General features: G+C 36.5%; 2 protein-coding genes across 7 annotated transcripts in view; one reads left to right on the top strand and one right to left on the bottom strand.

Annotated features, from left to right (window-relative positions):
• The first annotated feature begins 144 nt into the window (after window positions 1–144).
• On the top strand, window positions 145–22,749 carry LOC127946473 (uncharacterized). Of its 3 annotated transcripts, XM_052543074.1 has the most exons (3): window positions 145–610; window positions 673–889; window positions 968–2,629. In XM_052543074.1, exons 1-3 carry the CDS (start codon window positions 467–469, stop codon window positions 1,027–1,029), a joined length of 423 nt encoding a protein of 140 aa, XP_052399034.1. In that variant the 5' UTR covers window positions 145–466; the 3' UTR covers window positions 1,030–2,629. The 3 variants fall into 3 exon arrangements, with proteins under 3 accessions (XP_052399034.1, XP_052399031.1, XP_052399033.1); XM_052543071.1 differs by adding an exon at window positions 22,406–22,749 and having other exon boundaries at window positions 145–1,357; XM_052543073.1 differs by having other exon boundaries at window positions 145–889; window positions 968–2,628.
• LOC127946469 (uncharacterized) overlaps window positions 4,940–24,443 on the bottom strand; it is a 48,282-nt gene continuing 28,778 nt past the window's right edge. For 2 of the 4 annotated variants that reach the window (XM_052543067.1, XM_052543064.1), the window contains exons 2-13: window positions 10,201–10,394; window positions 9,943–10,086; window positions 8,849–8,987; window positions 8,487–8,679; window positions 8,270–8,411; window positions 7,528–7,671; window positions 7,394–7,449; window positions 6,779–6,960; window positions 6,282–6,682; window positions 5,686–5,782; window positions 5,396–5,585; window positions 4,940–5,311 (exon numbers count right to left, since the gene is read on the bottom strand). In XM_052543067.1, the coding sequence (XP_052399027.1) occupies window positions 5,166–5,311; window positions 5,396–5,585; window positions 5,686–5,782; window positions 6,282–6,682; window positions 6,779–6,960; window positions 7,394–7,449; window positions 7,528–7,671; window positions 8,270–8,411; window positions 8,487–8,679; window positions 8,849–8,987; window positions 9,943–10,086; window positions 10,201–10,394 (2,028 nt within the window). In that variant the 3' untranslated portion in view covers window positions 4,940–5,165. Of the gene's footprint in view, window positions 5,312–5,395; window positions 5,586–5,685; window positions 5,783–6,281; window positions 6,683–6,778; window positions 6,961–7,393; window positions 7,450–7,527; window positions 7,672–8,269; window positions 8,412–8,486; window positions 8,680–8,848; window positions 8,988–9,942; window positions 10,087–10,200; window positions 10,395–17,318; window positions 18,218–24,443 lie in introns of those variants that run through there. The other 2 variants (XM_052543066.1, XM_052543068.1) reach the window with 2 other exon arrangements.

Below are 24,443 nucleotides of genomic sequence, written 5' to 3'. Positions count from 1 at the left end.
TCTAAGGATTCTTTGTTAATTGATTTTGGATGTTTAATACTTTTATTACCTAAAGAGCATATTTTATTTATTGATTTACTAATTTCTTCTTTTCTTATTTGCCATGCTAATACTGTACTGTAACTGTATGATTCTATTATCTTGAACACTTCCTGTTTGTTGTTGACGGCTGAACTGCGTTTGAGCTCCGTCACTATATTCTTTTCATTGACTATTTTTAACTTAAAAATCTATTTTATACACCATCGTTTCCGTTTATATAACGCGTGAATATATCCTCTATTGTATTCTACAACAAAAACAATTAGAGCGACTCGCTATCACTAGATTTATTTTGATCTCCCGGGTCCGCTATTAGCTTTTAGCCAGTTAGCATCAGCAAGCGTGGTTGCTGCTAACTGAGCTTACATTGCTAATACTCTATTCACACACATTACCACTGCTGTACTCACTGTTACTTGCTTTAATGGCGGATGAATGTCTCCACTCTGTGCAGCTCGAGCTCGAGGCCGTGGGGAAGCAGATTCGCGACCTGGAACGGAGGCAGGCCGAGCTGAGAGAGCGGAGAGCCGCGCTGGAATCATCCCGGGCTGACGCTCACAAGTCCGGGGTAAGTATACAGCGTGCTGTTAACAGTCCCACCACGTCTACTCCGTGTGTTTCTCTGCGCAGGCCCGGTGCACCCAGGACGCGATCTTCCCAGATGTCCTTCACTGCGACGCCGGGACACCACGGACCCTGGGTGCATCCACAGCGGAGGATGCGAGCCGGGTCCCGGGCGACGACATCTCCCCCTCCTGCCTTCGAGATCTCCATCCAGAACCGCTTCGCTCCCCTCCGCGAGACAGGACGCGACGCTGTGATCATCGGAGACTCCATCGTCCGACACGTAAGTGCTACGTTAGCCGAAGGTAAAGTGCACACTCATTGTTTGCCTGGTGCTCGTGTTCTCGATGTTTCTGCGCAGATACCCGCGATCCTGAAGGACGACGAGAGCCCGAGAGCGGTCGTGCTTCACGCCGGGGTTAACGACACCACGCTGCGGCAGACGGAGACGCTGAAGAGGGACTTCAGGAGCCTGATCGAGACGGTTCGCAGCACGACGCCCGCGGCGACGATCGTCGTGTCAGGACCACTGCCCACGTATCGACGAGGACACGAAAGGTTCAGTAGACTTTTTGCTTTAAATGAATGGTTGTTGTCATGGTGTAAAGAACAGAAACTGCTATTTGTTAATAACTGGAATCTTTTCTGGGAGCGTCCTAGACTGTTTCGCGCTGATGGATTACACCCCAGCAGAATCGGAGCGGAGCTGCTCTCTGACAACATCTCCAGGACACTTCGCTCCATGTGACTAGTAAGTCAATTCTCAAATAACCATTATGATGAGTTTTGTTCCACCCGCTTAAATGATAAAAGTACTTGTGCTGTAAAACCTATTAAGACTGTGTCTGTTCCCAGAATAGTGAGGTCAAAATATAAATATAAATATAATGTAGGATCTAGAAAAAATCTTATCGTAATTAAAACAGAAAAATGTAAAGTAAATGAACAAAAACAATTTTTAAAGTTTGGGCTCATAAATATTAGATCACTCACACCAAAAGCAGTTATTGTAAATGAAATGATCACAGATAATAGTTTTGATTTACTCTGCTTGACTGAAACCTGGCTAAAACCAAATGATTATTTTGGTCTAAATGAGTCTACTCCACCAAACTACTGTTATAAGCATGAGCCCCGTCAGACTGGTCGTGGCGGGGGTGTTGCAACAATATATAGTGATATTCTCAATGTTACCCAGAAAACAGGATACAGGTTTAACTCTTTTGAAATACTAATGCTAAATGTTACTCTGTCAGACATGCAAAAGAAATCTAATGTATCTCTTGCTCTGGCTACTGTGTATAGACCACCAGGGCCGTATACAGAATTCCTAAAAGAATTTGCAGATTTCCTCTCAGACCTTCTAGTTACAGTTGATAAGGCGCTAATCATGGGAGATTTTAATATTCACGTTGATAATACAAATGATACATTAGGACTTGCGTTTACTGACCTAATAAACTCCTTTGGAGTCAAGCAAAATGTCACCGGGCCCACTCATCGTTTTAATCATACACTAGATTTAATTATATCGCATGGCATCGATCTTACTGCTATAGATATTGTACCTCAAAGTGATGATATTACAGACCATTTCCTCGTATCGTGCATGCTGCGTATAACTGATATTAACTATATGTCGCAGCGATACCGTCTGGGCAGAACTATTGTTCCAGCCACCAAAGACAGATTCGCAAATAACCTGCCTGATCTATCTCAACTGCTATTTGTACCCAAAAATACACATGAATTAGACAAAATTACTGACAACATGGGCACTATTTTCTCTAATACATTAGAAGCTGTTGCCCCAATCAAATTGAAAAAAGTTAGAGAAAAACGTACTGTACCATGGTATAACAGTAATACTCACTCTCTCAAGAAAGTAACTCGTAGTCTTGAACGCAAATGGAGAAAAACTAACTTAGAAGTTTTTAGAATTGCATGGAAAAACAGTATGTCCAGCTATAGACAGGCTCTAAAAACTGCTAGGGCAGAGCATATACACAAACTCATTGAAAATTACCAAAACAATCCAAGGTTTTTATTTAACACAGTGGCTAAGTTAACAAATTATCAGATGCCACCTGATTCAAATATTCCACCAACGTTAAATAGTAATGACTTTATGAATTTCTTCACTGATAAAATAGATAACATTAGAAATACAATAGCGAATGTAGATTCTACAGCATCTAACACTTCAGTTTCATCCATCGCACCCAAACATAAACTGCAGTGCTTTACAACCATAGGACAGGAGGAGCTAAATAAACTTATCACTGTATCTAAACCAACAACATGTTTATTAGATCCTGTACCCACTAAATTACTGAAAGAGCTGTTACCTGTAGCCGAAGAACCGCTTCTCAATATCATAAACTCGTCGTTATCTTTAGGACACGTCCCAAAACCATTCAAGCTGGCGGTTATCAAGCCTCTTATTAAGAAACCAAAACTAGATCCTAGTGTACTGGCAAATTATAGGCCTATTTCAAATCTTCCATTTATGTCTAAAATTTTAGAAAAAGTTGTGTCTGCTCAATTGAGCACCTTCCTGCATAAAAATGATCTGTATGAAGAATTTCAGTCAGGTTTTAGGCCCCACCATAGCACAGAAACTGCACTTGTTAAAATTACAAATGACCTGCTCCTTGCGTCAGACCAAGGCTGCATCTCATTTCTAGTCTTACTTGATCTTAGTGCTGCGTTCGACACCATAGATCATGACATACTCATAGATCGACTACAAAACTATACAGGTATTCAAGGGCAGGCTCTAAGATGGTTTAGATCCTACCTGTCCGATCGCTACCATTTTGTTTACTTAAATGGGGAGTCATCTCATTTATCATCAGTAAAATATGGAGTGCCACAAGGATCCGTCCTAGGTCCCCTTCTATTTTCAATATACATGTTGCCCCTTGGTAATATTATTAGAAAATACGGAATTAGCTTCCACTGTTATGCTGATGATACTCAGCTATATATATCAACGAGACCAGATGAAACTTCCCAATTATCTAAGCTAACAGATTGTGTTAAAAATGTAAAAGATTGGATGACAAAGAATTTTCTCCAATTAAATTCGGATAAGACGGAGATATTAATTATTGGACCAAAAAACACTACACAGAATCTTGTAGATTACAATCTGCAACTAGACGGATGTACTGTAACTTCCTCTACAGTCAGAAATCTGGGTGTTATATTAGACAGCAATTTGTCTTTTGAAAATCATATTTCCAATGTTACAAAAATTGCATTCTTCCATCTTAGAAACATTGCCAAGCTACGAAACATGTTATCTGTTTCTGATGCAGAAAAGCTAGTTCATGCATTCATGACCTCTAGACTGGACTATTGTAATGCACTTCTAGGTGGTTGTCCTGCTTCTTCAATAAACAAGCTACAGGTCGTCCAAAATGCAGCAGCGAGAGTCCTTACGAGGTCAAGAAAATATGATCATATTACCCCAATTTTACAGTCTCTGCACTGGCTACCTATTAAGTTCCGCATCAGTTACAAATTATCATTACTTACCTATAAGGCCCTAAATGGTTTAGCTCCAGCGTACCTAACTAGCCTTCTACCACGCTACAACCCATCACGCACCCTAAGGTCACAAAACGCTGGACTTTTGGTAGTTCCTAGGATAGCAAAGTCCACTAAAGGAGGTAGAGCCTTCTCACATTTGGCTCCCAAACTCTGGAATAGCCTTCCTGATAATGTTCGGGGTTCAGACACACTCTCTTTGTTTAAATCTAGATTAAAAACACATCTCTTTCGCCAAGCATTCGAATAATGTATCTTTTTAATTGATTTACACAAGCTCCAGTCTGGATCCAGAACACCTGAGAAGAGATGATGCTGACCCTCAGAGGACCTCAGATGATGCTAACCCTGAATGAACAAACAGAACTAACAATTATTCCTAAATGTGTGACTTAATCATATAATAACTTAATTAATAATATTGATAGTTCATCGTCTAGCTGACTACGTCTTGTATTATTATTATTTTTTAGTTTTTCTAAAATCCTGTCAAATGTGCACAAACTACTAGCTACTACTAAATATTGTAGAAACATAATTTTCTGTAAAGTTGCTTTGTAACGATTTGTTTTGTAAAAAGCGCTATACAAATAAACTTGAATTGAATTGAATTGAACTTTTCTTATGTGAAATCAAGATTACTTGGACACATTCACTTCTGATAGCAGATCACTCTAAATTCTAATGTAGCACATGCATTTTCTTTAAAGATGCTTTGAAACTGTGTATTGTGAAAAGTGCTACACAAATAACTTTGATTTAAATTGAATCAATAGCATATATTTATCCGTTTTTATTCAGTGCATTTAATATATTAGAATACATGTAAACACCACAAGCAGTTCACAAAGAGACAATTAATCATACATAAAAGGCCGAACAAAAGTTTGTTGCAATATTCCCAAACCAAAAAATATTTTTTGAAGAAACTGTAGAAATACATGCCACCAAAATATGTTAATTAGCTGTTTGCCATAATTTCATTGTAGTCTGAACCGATCTGATTAAATCTCATCTGATTTCAGAAGTTGGTAGTTGACCTTTGATCCCCTGGATTTGTAGACCATCATTCCACACACCATGGAAACTACTGATACGACACACCCGGCCACGGAAACAAGGTTCATGTTCAAGCTTTGGCTGATGGCATCTTTAAAGGAATAAGGGATATTAGCTGTTATAACTATATCTTTTGATTAAATAATCCACATAAAAAAACCAAGTTAGGATGTACCAGAAAATGATGCACTCCTCTTCAGCCGCAGTGGTCCCTGGGAGATGAAGTGGATGTCAGTCTGGATGGCTGCTTCTCTTTTGTGAACATGTGAGGGTGGTGCAACCTGTGTGCCATTGGTGCATCCCTTAGTGCAACGTGTGTTGGGATTGTTAGCTTCACATATCATAATGAAGCAGCTGATAAACACCTAGAGAGAGAAAGAGTGACGAATCAAAAAAACACATTCACTATTCTAGTAAAATAAGGTATGTGCATCACACATTTGTATATTTTTTGTCCATCCTTACCTGGTCATATTGTCCAATGAACTTGAAAGCCTCCAAACTGAACTTTACACTGGGCTGGTGAAATGTGTGGATGATAACAGTTTCATCAACCCCACATCTGACACACAGTGACAAATTGGATTGAATTAATTTGTTGGAAAATGACAGACAAAGCATTTCCTTGGACAAAGTACATAGTGACTAATGTAATTGATAATATAGCGATTTCAAAACTTCATCAGTTAAAAATTAAAACTAATATTTTTTGTGTCTGAAAGGAAAATGTATTTGTGTGTACAACTGTTAACTGAAATAATATATTTATAAAAGTAACATTTTACTATTTTTTTCAATTTACTTAAGATATATAACAATACATATTAAATAGAAATTAATAAAAAGTACACACACACACACACATATATAAATCTGATTTTGCATGACGTCTTAAATGTCTGTTTTTCAATTGAAACTTGGCAAGAAGATATACTGATTTAATCTGGAATATGACAATCAAACTGCGTTTCCATGCCACACATAAACCTGACTTATTTAAATTGAAATGTCATTGTGTAAAACATATGGCTTTATTGATTTTAGTGATTTTGTATTCCTACCCGTTTGTGATGATGGGATAAGAGATGGGATAATTAGGATTATCATAGGGTGTAGCTACACAGGACTCAAGGAAGACCTCGGTGTTTTGTATGACACTGACAGGGGCGATCTCCATGTAGATCCTTTCTCCAACGTTGTAATCCAGTGGGTAGCTGCTGGGATTTCTTTTGTTTATGAAGGAACCAGACTGATAAAACTCAAACTGATAGCTGAATGAGCCGAATCCTCTCTCTGTGAAGTTGACGGCTGGCCTGTGAGCATCAAACCTCGTGGTGATGCTGCTCTTTTTCTGGTATTTGCACATAACTTCAATTTTGAATAAATTTTTCCTGGTTATGATGTGGTTTGGATTATCATAGGTAACGATTGTGTTCTTGAAGGAAATATGTTCATCAGTCTCCTACAGAAAAATAAATATTAGTTTACATGCAGTGAAAGTTTTTATTTTATTTTATTTTTTTATACAGTATGTATTAAAACTCATTGCGCTTCTTACTTCAATCTGAGTACCGCATCCGCTTAGAGAGAAAGTTGTAAACACATGCGTCTCGTTGGAAGAAACTGCACAGGAAGCATTGTTGTTCAGCCGCAAGTGATCTCCATGAAGGCCCGAAATAGTGGCTCTTTCTATTGACACTGACATTTTGTCCTTAGTACAGGTCACTTGTGCTCTTGGACCTTGAACAAATACAGAACGATTGTAAGAATGCAGATATATAAACATCCATTTGCTTCAAGAAAAAAGGATGTGTGGTTTCTTTGCACAATGTTAATAATAAGCACATGATTTGTAAACTAATACATTTTGATGTTTGTATCACCTAACCAGTTCCATATCTATGGCTTTTCTGATATTGTAAACTTGCCAGGTAGCCCATCTGGTACAATGTTGCATTTGTGTTGCAAAGCACTCTGGTACAAATCCAGTGAAAATAAATCACAACACTCCATAAAAAGAGCCACTTGGTGCGGCATGGCATAGTGGCTTTAGCAAATGTGTTTTAATCTCACATTTGTTTTTGTTAACACTATCGATTAGACTTATGGTCAGGAATGTTTTGTTCATGACTCATGACTAGTAAGATGCATTTCAATGAACACTGTAAATTACCTGCAGCCTCCACCACAACAATTACACACCTCATCTCAGATTGATAGTTCCTGGACCTAAAATATTAAGAAGATTAATCAGCTTCTTTTGATATGGCACGTTTTTATTGAATTAATCTCACTGTGTAATCATACCCATTTTGCCCCTCTGCAATGAAGCAAATTGGAAAATGTTGGCCATAATTCTCTGACGTTGGTGTCCAGTTGATCACATACTCCTCAGTGGTGGTGGTCTCCTTTGTGCTATTCAGAGGTCCACTAAAGACCATATCACTGATCCTGAGAAAAAAACAAAACAAAAACATCCAATAGGATGCACATATATTGGATTAGAAACTTAAATAAAATTAACCCGTTATAGTGAAGATCTAGATAAGTGGTTTTCAACCTTTTTGACTCCAAGGTCTTCCACTGCCCAGAGTAAAAATGGTATTTATCAACCTTGGTTAACATGACAATATAATTCTATTACATTCTTTTGGAAGTGAATGTTTTTGATGGAAAGCTTTTGGGCTGGAAATTGTTAAGCCAATCTTTGTTGTACAATTGTACTGTTTTAAGAGGGCTACTGCCTGGCAGAGTTTACCTACAGAATTAATTCAACTTCCAAGCAAGTGTGTAAGAACTGGTTAAAGCTAAACTCTGTGGGACGTTGGCTCTCCAGGAGCAGGACTGAACATTCCTGATCTAGATTAATCCAGTTTATGCTCTGAGGAAAGTTATCTCTGAGAAAAAAATCATGGTCTTCCTCTTCCTAGAAATTTCCAGTGTGTTGGAGCTAAACTCTACAGAACTTTGCCCATCCAGGAGTAGGACTGGACACCCCTGGTCCAGAAAAAAAAAATGTATTTACTGTTATCAGACATTTCCATCATACCTTGAGAAGGTTGCAGTAGCCTTTACTCTGATCTCTAGCTCCTGATTGACACGAGCCTGTAGATGTTCTCCCTGATTAGGTGTTGGGTGGATGAACCGAGGTAGATATTCACCCTCGATGCAAGATGGTGCAGGAGCTTCCACTAAAACCAAAAGATAATATAAAGACTGTGGCAGAACAACACAATTAAAAAACTGATTTCAGCAGCGGACGGTACCTTCTACTGCGAACTGGAGAGGTATTTTGCTCAATGGTGGATTGGAAGATGAATTAATGAAGGGAGATCTGACCACCGCGGCCATGGCAGTGTAGTTTAGAGTTATGTTCTGGGTGGGATAGTCTTCCATGACCAGCTCGAATGCATAAAAACCACGTGAACCATTGACAAAGTTTGACAGAGTACAGGTGCTCTGGAAAGAAGAAAGAAATTAACTAAATAAACTCATTATTAGGAACCAGTTCAGCTAAGAACATGTAGAAGAATGAAAGGAAACACTTCTTATTTCTGTGTAGTGGCCAGTTAACCGTATATTTCATTGCTGTCCATGACAACATACATGGTTATGCATTATTCCTCACCTGGTCCAAATTGAATCCTGCAGGTTGGTGGCATATTCCACACTCATTTGCTGAACTATTTCCATATCTACACCTGACCTTGTCTTTATCTGGATCACAGGACAAAAGATTGTAGTTCCTGGCGCAGTTCTGAGGAACTCTAGAAACAATCCAAAAACAGTCATCTTGAAATGTGTATAGGCAAACAGGCTCCAAGATGTACTTATTAGACTGCACTCTGCATTCATCTAGACCACAAAGCCTTTTGACATAATGTAATCAATAAATGTCAAATGTTATTTTCTAATAAAATAAAATCAAGCAATACAAGGTCAGCTCAGTAGAGCCGTTTGGGTACTACGGCACCACAGGTTGCTACAGTCAGATGTGTGCAGAAGAGAGCAGAGAGTGATACGCAGACCGATGACACTTTCAGTGAATGAAAAACAATGGCATTCTCAAAAATTAGGAAAGCTGACAGGTCCTGAAAAAGTCTGAAATTTAACTGCATCAAATTTAAGTCCATACAAAGTCTTAAATGGTACAACCAAGTCTAAATTATGATTTCAGGAGGTTTTCTTAAATGTCGGGACAGAAAGACAAGAATAGTGATGATGATTTTATTGAATAAACATGAGCACTGCACATTTCAAAGTTTGTTGCTGTTTTGTGTAAATCTGTTACCAGGGAAACCTTAATATTCCCGCCAATATCACCACCTACTGGAGACAATAATGGATACTACAATATGGAAACAAATTATAAATTATGAAAATATATAAAATGTGTAATATATATTTTTTTAATAGTATTACATTAACATCATTGTTTGTTGATTACATTATGAAAGCTGAGCATTTTAACAGTGTGGATTAAAGGGAGATCAGAATTTTGGATGTACATTTTCTTCAAAAGGGTCTTACTTTTTTTTTTTTTTTTTTTTTAAAGTTTAATCCTAAAAGTATAAATTAGACATGAAATATATATTTTTTTTTTTATGTAAAAAAAAAAAAAAAAAACGAATGAATGGAGGTTGTACATTTCTTTAAGAAGCAGATAGAAAAAGAGGAGTTTTATTGCAGGCAAAAATCTTTCGATGAATTTGATGATTTTACCTTACAATGGGAAGAGTGGTAGCGACTGGAGATGTGTTGGGTTTAGAGGTGTCAGATCTCTCTCCGAGGTCAATATGTGTGAGAAGTCCCCAGTTTCCACCATACATGTCATAAAAGGTATAGATCCAGCAGCAACCACTTTGTCTGTTCACACATGCATTTCATTTATAATAAACCAGTTGTAATAAACTAGTTATATTCTACAGTACTATTATATTATGGTGAATTAGATTGGTCAAAATGATTAATTGTGCTTACTGCAGCTGAAATGGGCTATTGTTGGGGACGGTTCTTTTCACCACTGCCTCAGTCTGGCACCAGCTACCACCATTGGGACTGGTGTCCACTTGACCACCCACAAAAGAGGTTCTATTGCCACAATTTCCAGACCTGCACGTCCAGGAGTCAGCTGCATAACAGCTATGATAGGCCTCCTTGAAGCGGATATCCACCTGAAAAAAATAATAATACAGATTTAAGTACTCTATCAAAATAAAACCATTATAGCTACTGTCTGATAAGCCTAAGAATCAAACTCCAATGTCTGCTACAACACCCCTAACATCCTTCATTGTTCCTGCATAGATACAATTACCATCAACTTTCTGGAATAAAATGGCAGATTCCTTTGTCTTTACTAAGGTTAATTTCAGAATTACTGTCCTAAATATTAATTATGTTTTTATGTTAATGTAATACTGTTTAAATCTTGAATTGTCATAATTTAAGATCTCACATCTGGGTGTAGGACAAGGATAAATGACAAAATTGTCTATACATAAAATTATTTTAAAGAAGTAGCAAATAGAAATTCTGAAAGCATGTAAAAAGAAAAATGTTTTAATGTGACATTTATCTTAAATGTATAAAAGAAATATGTATACACACAAAACAATATATTCTCACACGTATAGCCAAAAAAAAATGTAATTATGATTTTACCAAGGGTAGATATATTTGATCAAAAATACATTAAAAGAGTAATATTGTAATATATATATATATTTAAATATATAAATATTTAAAATGCAATTTATTGCTGTGATTTTTCTGAATTTTCTGCATCACTTCTCCAATCATCAGTGTCACATAAATCTTCAAAAAACATTCTAATATGCTATTATTTGATTGTAAAATAAAAATTAAAAATTAAATTCATGCATTTAACTGACACTTTTATCCAAAGCAACTCACAGTGCATAGGCTAACATTTTCTACCTAACATATAGTATACAGTACATGTAGTATAACATTTATTTTAAACTATAGTAATATTTAAAATATTATTGTTTTTACTGTCGTTTAATCAAATCATAGTGAGCAGAAGACACACACACACACACACACACAAACCTTATTCCAAACTTTTTTTTTTTTTTTATATTTTTATCAAAACAAGGTACATTGAAAGTATTCAGTGACAGAGGCACTCTCAAAGGCATTCATTTTTACTTTTTCTACCCACAACATAAAGAAACAAACAAACAAACAAAAAAGTAAATAAATAAATAAAAAAATAATAATAAAAAAATAAATAAATAAAAAAAACACAACCTATAGGAGAAGGGGAGGGGTCAATGTATTCAATGTAGGGGGGTTGTTGGCTCAAAGTTGGAGGAGTACATTCTTCTCTATATAGATTATTAAAGGATCCCATGTCTTGTAAAAAGTTCTGGTTGATCCTCTGAGAAAATATTTGATTTTTTCAGTTTTTAGAAAAAACATTACATCACTGAGCCATAGTGACAGTTTAGGTGGCATTGGTGATTTCCACTCTAAAAGAATTCTTCTAGCTATTAATGTTGCAAACGCCAAGGCATTTGCTTTATCTTTAGTTATGTGAATGTCGTCATCTATGACTCCAAACAAAGCCATTATTGGGTTAGCCTGAATTCTTAAATTAAATGCGGAGTTAAAAAATTTCAAATATTGAAGACCAAAATTGTCTCAGTTTAGTACATGTCCAGAACATATGGGTTAGATCTGCCTTAAATGCATTGCAACGATCACATGTTTCATCTATATTTGGGTATATTTTAGCCAGTTTGGTTTTACTATAATGAATACGATAGAGAACTTTCATCTGAATCAGATTGAGTCGTGCACAAGATGAAGTCTTATTTATTCTGTTAACAGCTTTGTCCCAAGTGTCTTCAGATATGCGAATTCCCAACTCTCCTGTCCATTCCCGTTTAATTTTCTCTAGTGACCTATTTTGGAATGTCATAATTAAGTTATATATTTTAGAAATGAGGCCCTTGAGGTGTGTAGGAGTCTTAAAAATCAAGTCCAACCCTGATTCAGAGGGCATATGAGGAAACACAGAGCATTGGGCTTGAATAAAGTGTCGAACTTGAAGATAACGAAAAAAATCTGACTTTTGAAGATGAAATTTTTGAATCAGATCATTGTAATTGGCAAAAATATTATCGATGAAAAAGTCACTACATTTAACTATGCCCAGGTCCTGCCATTGCTTAAAAGTAGCATCTAACTTTGCAGCTGGAAAAAGATGATTATTACATATGGGAGTTTTCAAGGAAAAGTCTGTTAATTGAAATGCTTGTCTAAACTGATTAAATATTTTGAGAGTCGAAATTACAACTGGATTTGAGGAAAACTGTGATGGTGAGAATGGTGACTTCATTGTTATCAGCACCAACAATGAGGTTGATTTGCAAGAATTAGCCTCCGCTTCACACCATTCTATATGTGGGGACTGAAACCAATAAATAATTTTTTGTAAATTTGCTGCCCAATAATAATTTTGCAAATTTGGGAGGGCCAATCCTCCATCCTTTTTCGGTTTTTCAAGAAACTCCCTGCATATTCTTGGCCTTTTGCCCCCTATATAAAGGAGGACAGCAACCTATTGATTGACTGAAAAAAGGACTTTGGCAAGAAAATTGGAAGACTCTGAAACAAATACAATAATCTGGGTAACACATTCATTTTAACACAATTGATTTTACCAGTTAAAGACAAGTATGTAACACTCCACCGTTGGAAATCTGATTCAAGTTTTTTTAAGTATGGGATAGTAATTTGCTTTAAATAGATCAGTGTACAAGCGGGTAATATTTATTCCTAAATATTTAAATCTTGATTTTGATATACAAAAGGGCAAGTCTGTAACTGTAATCTGATCTGCCATATGATTTACAGGGAAGCATATACTTTTAGAGAAGTTTAATTTATAACCTGAAAAGTATCCGTACTCTTTTAATATTTTCACAATTTCGGAGATGCATGATAGTGGATCAGTTGTATATAGTAACAAATCGTCAGCATAGAGAGAGACTTTATACTCTACACCTCTTCTTTTAATACCACTGATTAACTGTGATGATCTGAGTACTGATGATAATGGCTCTATAGCCAAAATAAATAGCAAAGGGCTAAGAGGGCATCCTTGCCGTGTGCCTCTGGACAAGGGAAAATATTCTGATATTATCCTATTTGTGACTACGGCTGCCTTAAGGTTGATGATACAGTAGGTGAATCCAGGAAACAAATTTTGAGCCAAATCCAAATTTATCTAAAACAGCAAATAAATAGTTCCATTCGACTCTATCAAACGCTTTCTCTGCGTCCAGAGAAATAATCACTTCAGGATTACCCTCTGATGCAGGAGAATGCACAACATTAAGAAGTTTCCTAATGTTAATGAAGGAGTGGCACCCCTTTATGAAGCCTGTCTGGTCTTGTGAAATAATATCTGGTATTATACACTCCATTCTAGAGGCCAGTACTTTAGATAAGATTTTAACGTCTACATTTAGTAAGGAAATAGGTCTGTAAGAACTACAATCAAGGGCGTCTTTATCTGGCTTCAGAAGAACTGTGATATGGGCCTGTGTAAGGCTTGATGGCAGTGTTGATTGATCAAGAGAGTGATTGAACATATTAAGAAGCAAAGGGGACAGTTGTGAGGAAATTTTTTTTATAAAACTCTACCGGGAACCCGTGTGGTCCCGGGGTTTTACCACTTTGCATGGCTCTAATTGAATCTTCTATCTCTTGAAGTTGTAGAGGTTTATCAAGATTGTTCTTTTGGTCTATATTAACTGTGGGCAGCTTAACATTAGCCAAAAATGTTGACATGAAAGAGTCATCATGTGGAAATTCTGAACTGTACAGATCTGAATAATATTTATGAAAAACAGAATTAATTTCCTGGGGATCCACTGTAATTTCTTGCAATGTTTTCCTAATCTTTGGAATAAGCCGAGATGCTGATTTACTTTTTAACTGTTGGGCAAGAATACGGCCTGTCTTATGACCATGTTCGTAAAATCTTGCACGGGCAAAAACCAAGTCGCGTTCTGTTTTTTCGGTTGATCGTAAATCATATTTTGTCTTAAGACTAAGTTTTTCTCTATATAGTTCTGCTGTTGGGGCCTTAGCATACTGACGGTCAATTTTCTGAATAGATTCAATTAGTTTTTCCTGTGTTTTTTTTTGCTTTCTTTATTACGCAAGGCAGAATACGATATTATTTCTCCCCTTATTACAACCTTAAACGTCTCCCATAATAATGATGGTGATATAGAGTCTGTTTTGTTAGTTAGTAGAAAATTGTCAATCGCACAAGATATGAATTGGCAGAAGTTTACATCTGAAAGTAAAGTTGTGTTTAGCCTCCATACTGACTGTGTTGGGTAGTTGTAAGTAAAACAAATATCCAGAATTACCGGGGCGTGATCTGATTCGACAATAGCAGAGTATTCTATGTTTTTTATTGCTGGGATAAGCTTTTTATCAGTAAAGAAATAGTCTATCCTTGAATATGTATGATGGACATGTGAAAAGCAAGAGAATTCTTTTTTATCAGGAAATAAAAACCTCCATGGATCCACACATCCAATTTGAGTCATATATCCAGCAATAGTCTGAGACATTTTTAAAAAAGGGTACAGTTTTAGGGTTGGATCGATCCATAGTTGTATCCATGGCACAATTCAAATCCCCACCAAATATAAGATGGTACGAGTTTAAATCTGGTAACAAGGAAAATATTTTTTTCACAAAATTAACGTCATCCCAATTGGGTGCGTAGACACTCACCAGGACTACTGGTGTGCCGAAAAGATGGCCAGATACAATAACGTAACGCCCTTGGGGATCTGAAATGGTTTCAGATGCAGTAAATTGTACTTTTTTATGAATTATAATGGCTGCACCTCTAGCTCTATGGTTAAAACTAGAGTGGTAAACCTGGCCAACCCAAGCTTTTCTAAGTCGGTTATGATCTCCAATACGCAAGTGTGTTTCCTGTAGAAAAGCTATTTCAGTTTTTAGTTTCTTAATATGTGTAAATATGCGAGTTCTTTTAACTGGTCCATTTAATCCTCTAACATTCCAGCTAACAAGGCGTGTTACTGACCCTCCAGAACATTCCACTTTATTGTCCGTACTTGCCATTATTTATTAATATCTATCTATATGCCCAAATATTGTATCCACAATAGAATGTATCCTCTGTCTGTGACCGGGGGAAGGGGAGGAGAGAAAAAAAAAACAAAAGAAAAAAACAACCACCAACAGAAACATATAATAAACCTTGATAAACAGCCAAAACTATAGTACATTCTAGATTTGTCCATAGAACAAAGACAAACCGCAGCTCACAACACTCTCTCAACTCCCGATAGTCCAAGTCCATATACGTTCCATTTTTCCCCAGAGCTCCCAAAGTAATCAGAGTTAAGCATAGTAAAAAACAAAGTCAAACATACAAATAAGTGTGTATGTAAACCCAAAGCACTATTAATAAATGCGGTACTGCATAATAAAATAAAACTTTATATGAGTGCAAAAGCATATCTGAAGCTCTATTATTACAGTACCGCTCAGTAACCAAACTAGAAATGCATGACTTCAATTTTTAGCCAATCTGCAGTGACGTTATTCACCATAAGTGTGACTGAATAATTTGTAAATTATCTCAGTTATTATGAAGTATAGCCGACCAATAACTTAAAGTGTTTCAATGCTTATCAAACAAAGTCAATGACACATTCAACGAATGAAAATAAGGTATCCTAATTGACCATGCAGAGGAAGAGACATGAAACCACTCTAAAATAAAAAGTGCGCTTAGAAAGTAGGGTACCCTGAAAAGGGCTTTCTGGTTATCACAGTATCTTAGGCCTACCTAAAAGTCAACATGTCTCTTCTGTTGTTTAAAATAACGTTGCCATGGTGCCAGGAATTATTCACGTGCAGCAATCCGCTGATCGTAAAACTGCTGAGCTTCTTCAGGCGTATTGAACAGGAAAGTTTCGTCATTGTGATGAACTCGTAACCGTGCTGGATGAAGCAATTGAAGCAATTGAAATCGCACATTCTTCTGATATAGCAACTGTTTGACGTTTTTAAATGTGGCGCGCTTTCTGGCGAGATCGGCTGAGATGTCTGGATAGATCCTCAAAGTCGAGCCCTTGTATTTAGCCTCATTCTGTCTGGCCCATCTTAGCGCTTTCTCCTTCTCCTGGAATCTGTGAAAACATATAACCAGTGGCCGCGGAGATCGACCTTCCTGTGGTTTTGGACCCAGCGACCGGTGTGCTCGTTCTAGTTCGGGAGGCTTTTCAAAAACTTCTTGACCCATGACTTCCATTAACATCTCAGACACGAACTTGACAGTAGATTGGCCTTTCTCGCTATTCTCTGGGACGTTTAAAATCCTGATATTTGCTCTCCGTGACCGGTTTTCCAAGTCATCAACTCGATCCATAAGCATCGCGTTTTGCTCTTTCAGAATTTTGATAGTTTTTTCCGCCTCAGACAAAGCCGAGAAATTATCGCCCGCGAGTGTCTCTGTGGCGCACAGGCGGGATTGAAAACTTGCCAACGTCTCAGTTAAAGCATTCACTGATGTCTTGAAGCGGCCCCATGGATTCTTGAATCAGAGCTGATATGTCTTCTTTAATCGAAGCTCGTTGCCTTGTTAATTCCGTTACCAGCTGACTCATAGAGACACCGTCATTATCCGCAGGTATTTCTTCAGATTTCTCTGCACTAGCCATGGTAGCTAATTTGCTAGCCATGCTGGTTCTCGTTGTTGGCGGAGCATTTACTACTGATTTGTTTTTGCTCATCTTGCTGTATCAATACGATTGCACGAAACACTATTTTAACACTTATGAAAAAAAGTTTTGGATAGTTTAAATGGCACTATTAAAGCACATATTGTCAGAAACTATCGGGAGCTCTGCAAACACGCGTCTTCTCTTTACATTTCCAAACCGGAAGTCACCTTATTCCAAACTTTTGACTGTTAGTGTATGTACTGTATAATTTTAGTTAATTAAAAAAAAAAAAAAACCTAATTAAAAGTACCCATAACTGAAGAAATATAATAAAGTTCTCACACTATAGGTGCCATCAGTGTTCTTTCTGGAGTTGAAGGACATTGATCCTCCATAGAAGTGTGAGGCTGAGGCTGTGGATGCCAGCAGCAGCAGAGCTGAGAGCAGAGCAGACACAGACATGATGATGCTGGATGAGACCTGACAACTGATCACTGCACTACCTTTTTAAAGGAGACTTAGGTCTCTGCAGAGCAAAAGTGGGCGTTTATCACCATGTGGGTGTTTTGAAACTGCTGGGTGTTTCTGAATCATACAATCTAAATGTTCCCCCTTACCCAACCCCACCCCTAAACCTAACGTCACTATTACATCAACTAATCAGGTATCATAGTGTAAAAACACCTTGATCTCGTAACTCCCATTACTTTCCTGCAGAGACCTATACTTGTTTTAAAGACCTGATGGAGGAAGTCATCTAAAACAATAAAGTAAAAAAATAAAAAAATAAATCACAACAATAAAATCATCCGGAAAGAAAGATTAAAGTTCCACTCCTACCCTAAAAATGATTGGCATGCAGTTTTTCAGTTCCATAGCATCCTTATACATCTAGAAATTCAGTTTGAGGTCTCGTTTTGATCTCATACAGTGCTGGTTTTTTAGAAGTATTTATATACTTTCATATTTATTATAGTTTTCATTCCAAATTTTGCGCTTTTATGTCTTTTAAGTTTTTATTTAGGATTTGTTGTGTGCATTTTCATTAGCTTCTTTTTTGTTTGTCTGCATGTTTCTTTTTCTCTTTTTTCAGTTTTGTTTTATTTCCACTTGTAATTACAGTGCTTCAATTTATTTGAGTTACTTTCCAAGGCAAAAATGTTTTTATTTTAGTTTAGTCTTAACAATAATAACATAACAGTGATAAATTAAATAAAAATAACAATAAAAATAACAGTGAACAAAATATTCTTAGTTTTAATTAAAAATAATAACCATGCTAGAGCAAATGCAAGCATGTACATGTTTTTTGTTTTTATCAATATTTGTTTACAATGATAAATCAGAACAAGCTTGAAACAGTGGTTTGAAATAGTTTCAGCCCATTTTAGACCGTAAGTGACATCACTGATAGACTCTACAGTGCAGACTTTAAGGTTAAATTAATTAGCTTAACTTCACTTCATTTATCTATTGACAAATTACCATCAAAAACATTTACAAAGCAATCAAAACCGATCCTTTACGCATAAGATGTAATTAAAAGCCCAAACATTCATTAATAAGAGCTCAAATCTAATATGCTATATCATGTTTCTATGCTAGCGTAATACTTGATAGCAGACATTTCAAGAAAAATACCATAATCACAGAGGTATAAATATTAATAAAAAGTACTTAAAGTAGACTGTGGATAATATTAACGTGTTACTTAACAAATCTGTCGCAGTTGTTGGCCTTTTCTTTGGTATAACTGACGAGAAACAGAGAACATGTCAGACGAGTCCTCTCCTCTCCAGCAGCTGATGTGTACGCGGTTGCCATGGTAACTCAACGGCTAGAAGGCTAATAAAAACAATAAAATAATAAAAAAAAGGTTTTAGCGATGTTAGACTTTTGTTTTTACTTTGTTTTATACATTTTATCAACCCACTTATTTATTATAAATTGTAAGACTCACCTCAGAAAGCTAAATTCTCCTGTCAGACACAGTTGAAGTGAAAAGTGCGTCCTTCTGATACAACAGTCTCTGCTGCAGATGAGATGATGAGCCAGTCTGTGTCATTATTTCACGTTATAACTCCATACGAGATAGAAAGTTTCACAACTCTTTTCTTGTCAATACTGTGCGCGCGGTGCGTCAGTTGTGGAAGCGCGCGTCCGTATGTCACGTCATTAAAAGCTTAAAAGCATGTCCATATTCTGACTTGTTGAAAATAAACATATTTTATCTTTAAGGAACGTTTAATCTTGTGTCTGACGTTTAATCACACTTTTTAAATAGCTCTATACTCAGAGAGCATATAAAGAACGTACAAAAAATATGGTAATGATATTACGTGCATACGACGTTGTAGTTAATGTAATGTAGGATCTAGAAAAAATCTTATCGTAATTAAACCAGAAAAATGTAAAGTAAATGAACAAAAACAATTTTTAAAGTTTGGGCTCATAAATATTAGATCACTCGCACCAAAAGCAGTTATTGTAAATGAAATGATCACAGATAATAGTTTTGATTTACTCTGCTTGACTGAAACCTGGCTAAAACCAAATGATTATTTTGGTCTAAATGAGTCTACTCCCCCAAACTACTGTTATAAGCATGAGCCCCGTCAGACTGGTCGTGGCGGGGGTGTTGCAACAATATATAGTGATATTCTCAATGTTACCCAGAAAACAGGATACAGGTTTAACTCTTTTGAAATACTTCTGCTAAATGTTACTCTGTCAGACATGCAAAAGAAATCTAATGTATCTCTTGCTCTGGCTACTGTGTATAGACCACCAGGGCCGTATACAGAATTCCTGAAAGAATTTGCAGATTTCCTCTCAGACCTTCTAGTTACAGTTGATAAGGCGCTAATCATGGGAGATTTTAATATTCACGTTGATAATGCAAATGATACATTAGGACTTGCGTTTACTGACCTAATAAACTCCTTTGGAGTCAAGCAAAATGTCACCGGGCCCACTCATCATTTTAATCATACACTAGATTTAATTATATCGCATGGAATCGATCTTACTGCTATAGATATTGTACCTCAAAGTGATGATATTACAGACCATTTCCTTGTATCGTGCATGCTGCGTATAACTGATATTAACTATATGTCGCAGCGTTACCGTCTGGGCAGAACTATTGTTCCAGCCACCAAAGAAAGATTCGCAAATAACCTGCCTGATCTATCTCAACTGCTAATTGTACCCAAAAATACACACGAATTAGACGAAATTACTGACAACATGGGCACTATTTTCTCTAATACATTAGAAGCTGTTGCCCCGATCAAATTGAAAAAAGTTAGAGAAAAACGTACTGTACCATGGTATAACAGTAATACTAATTCTCTCAAGAAATTAACTCGTAGTCTTGAACGCAAATGGAGAAAAACTAACTTAGAAGTTTTTAGAACTGCATGGAAAAACGGTATGTCCAGCTATAGACAGGCTCTAAAAACTGCTAGGGCAGAGCATATACACAAACTCATTGAAAATAACCAAAACAATCCAAGGTTTTTATTTAGCACAGTGGCTAAGTTAACAAATTACCAGATGCCACCTGATTCAAATATTCCACCAACGTTAAACAGTAATGACTTCATGAATTTCTTCACTGATAAAATAGATAACATTAGAAATACAATAGCGAATGTAGATTCTACAGCGTCTAACACTTCAGTTTCATCCATCGCACCCAAAGATAAACTGCAGTGCTTTACAACCATAGGACAGGAAGAGCTAAATAAACTTATCACTGTATCTAAACCAACAACATGTTTATTAGATCCTGTACCCATTAAATTACTGAAAGAGCTGTTACCTGTAGCCGAAGAACCGCTTCTCAATATCATAAACTCGTCGTTAACTTTAGGACACGTCCCAAAACCATTCAAGCTGGCGGTTATCAAGCCTCTTATTAAGAAACCAAAACTAGATCCTAGTGTACTGGCAAATTATAGGCCTATTTAAAATCTTCCATTTATGTCTAAAATTTTAGAGAAAGTTGTGTCTGCTCAATTGAGCACCTTCCTGCATAAAAATGATCTGTATGAAGAATTTCAGTCAGGTTTTAGGCCCCACCATAGCACAGAAACTGCACTTGTTAAAAGTGCGTCAGACCAAGGCTGCATCTCATTTCTAGTCTTACTTGATCTTAGTGCTGCGTTCGACACCATAGATCATGACATACTCATAGATCGATTACAAAACTATACAGGTATTCAAGGGCAGGCTCTAAGATGGTTTAGATCCTACCTGTCCGATCGCTACCATTTTGTTTACTTAAATGGGGAGTCATCTCATTTATCATCAGTAAAATATGGAGTGCCACAAGGATCCGTCCTAGGTCCCCTTCTATTTTCAATATATATGTTGCCCCTTGGTAATATTATTAGAAAATACGGAATTAGCTTCCACTGTTATGCTGATGATACTCAGCTATATATCTCAACGAGACCAGATGAAACTTCCCAATTATCTAAGCTAACAGAGTGTGTTAAAAATGTAAAAGATTGGATGACACACAATTTTCTCCAATTAAATTCGGATAAGACAGAGATATTAGTTATTGGACCAAAAAACACTACACAGAATCTTGTAGATTACAATCTGCAACTAGACGGATGTACTGTTACTTCCTCTACAGTCAGAAATCTGGGTGTTATATTAGACAGCAATTTGTCTTTTGAAAATCATATTTCCAATGTTACAAAAACTGCATTCTTCCATCTTAGAAACATTGCCAAGCTACGAAACATGTTATCTGGTTCTGATGCAGAAAAGCTAGTTCATGCATTCATGACCTCCAGACTGGACTATTGTAATGCACTTCTAGGTGGTTGTCCTGCTTCTTCAATAAACAAGCTACAGGTCGTCCAAAATGCAGCAGCTAGAGTCCTTATGAGGTCAAGAAAATATGATCATATTACCCCAATTTTACAGTCTCTGCACTGGCTACCTATTAAGTTCCGTATCAGTTACAAATTATCATTACTTACCTATAAGGCCCTAAATGGTTTAGCTCCAGCGTACCTAACTAGCCTTCTACCACGCTACAACCCATCACGCACCCTAAGGTCACAAAACGCTGGACTTTTGGTCGTTCCTAGGATAGCAAAGTCCACTAAAGGAGGTAGAGCTTTCTCACATTTGGCTCCCAAACTCTGGAATAGCCTTCCTGATAATGTTCGGGGTTCAGACACACTCTCTCTGTTTAAATCTAGATTAAAAACACATCTCTTTCGCCAAGCATTCGAATAATGTTTCTTTTTAATTGTGAGTGTAGTTGCATCTGTTCAAAGTTGCATTTTTATTCATTAGCTTGGGTTAAACTAATTTTACTTTGTTGGATCAGCAGCTATGCTAATGATGTCTGTATTTTGTTTCTATGTTTCGCCACGGGATTTACATCCCGTGGTAACTAGGATTTAAACAAGCTCCAGTCTGGATCCAGAACACCTGAGAAGAGATGATGCTGACCCTCAGAGGACCCCAGATGATGCTAACCTTGAATCAACAAACAGAACTAACAATTATTGCTAAATGTGTGACTGAATCATATAATAACTTAATAATATTGATAGTTCATCGTCTAGCTGACTACGTCTTGTATTATTATTATTATTTTTTCTAAAATCCTGTCAAATGTGCACAAACTACTAGCTACTACTAAATATTGTAGAAACATAATTTTCTGTAAAGTTGCTTTGTTACGATTTATTTTGTAAAAAGCGCTATACAAATAAACTTGAATTGAATTGAATTGAATTGACTGTTTTCATGTTTCTCGAGCAGTAAATCATCATATTATTCTGATTTCTGAAGATCATGTGACTCTGAAGACTGAAGTAATGATTTTGAAAATACAGCGGAGCATAACAGAAATAAATAAGACTTTAACAGAGATTCACACAGAAAACAGATATTTTAAATGGTAATAATATTTTACAATATTACTGTATTTACTGTATTTGTGGTCAAATACATGCAGGCTTGGTGAGCAGAAGATATTTTTGTAGCCCTTAAATACAGTATATGGCTGTGTATCTGCAAATGACTATTTGGTCTCTCCAACCAATACAATGTAATATCTTAAAACTATCAAAATTACATACCTGAAGCATTAAACCTACTACAATACAATGATCTGTGCATGAAAATCCATCAAGTCAGTGGACCATTACTACCCACCTCATGGAAGACCATCTGAGCTTAACCTTCACATGAGAGTATAAACACAGCATGAAACCGACTCGAGAGCCTGCAGCAGAGCGCCACTAAAACACCACTCATGCCAACAGTTCTATAACACAGGCCTGGTTGCACAGGTGACAGATGGTACCGCTGATTAAAAAAAGGTCTCGTATAGTTCAAAGAGTAGCTGCCCAAAGCTCCTCAGCCACATGCTGCCAGAAACTATGAACAGTTTATTGTGTGAACATCCACCACTCTGCGCTGTTTATTGCAATGCCGAAGCCCTTAGAAAAGCTAACTGTTTGGCAGATTATCAGAATGTTTTTACAATTCATCAACTGAGGAGTAGGCTTTAGTGTTTCGGAGATGTACTGAATGATGGGTAAGGCACGTTACTATAACTAAAAAACTCCAGGATAAACAAATCAAAACTCAAAAGCTTATTTTCACTTATTTTGAAGTCACTCTGGATAAATACATATGCTAAATTAATGCATGTAAACAACATTTTGCCATCCTATAAATGATTGCTTTTTCCCCCTTGTAAAATAATGGATGATACAGAATTAATACGAGAGATAGGAATACACTTTAAAAATTAGCAAAACTAAATGTTTATTTTTGAATATTATTCAGTAATAAGAGCCAAAAGGTACATATGCAGAATTATTATTATTATTTATTTATTTTTTTTACTTTTTTACAGTTATGTGACAGTTTACCTTTTTACTGTGCAGGTTGAAAATGTTTTTAGCAAAGAGCAGGGTTATCAACTATTTAAAGAAAATCACACAAAATAAAATTATTAAATACATTTAATAAAAAATGTTGTGTGGAATGAACTCATTGTCCTTAACTCTCTGTAGAGCCTGAATTGTGAAACCTGAACTAAAGTGTTCTCACTAAACATCCCTGAGAATTTCAGATTGACTACGACCCAACAATTAAAGCGGCCAGTCTGTTATTTGCACATCCTCTTGCCAAAATGTCATGCACCTCATAGTTAGTATCCATCGGCTTACAGCTGTTGAATTCAGTATAATATTTATCTTAGCCTGCTTAAATATTAAGAATTAGATGACTTTCGTCTCCTGATCTTAGATATTACAGGAGCAAAAACTATAATTCACTCAGCATATCTGTTAAAGAGACTGCATCAGTCAGACATTACCTCAAAAGTATGATTTAAAATTAAATAGTTTGATACAATTATTAACTTTGATATATACATCTATGTGTGTGTGTGTGTGTCATACACATGCAATTTGA

Source organism: Carassius gibelio, chromosome A24 (assembly GCF_023724105.1).
Source record: "Carassius gibelio isolate Cgi1373 ecotype wild population from Czech Republic chromosome A24, carGib1.2-hapl.c, whole genome shotgun sequence".
Taxonomy (NCBI): Eukaryota; Metazoa; Chordata; class Actinopteri; order Cypriniformes; family Cyprinidae; genus Carassius; species Carassius gibelio.
The sequence above is the reverse complement of the archived record's forward strand: the minus strand, read 5'-3'. Positions and strand labels throughout refer to the sequence as shown.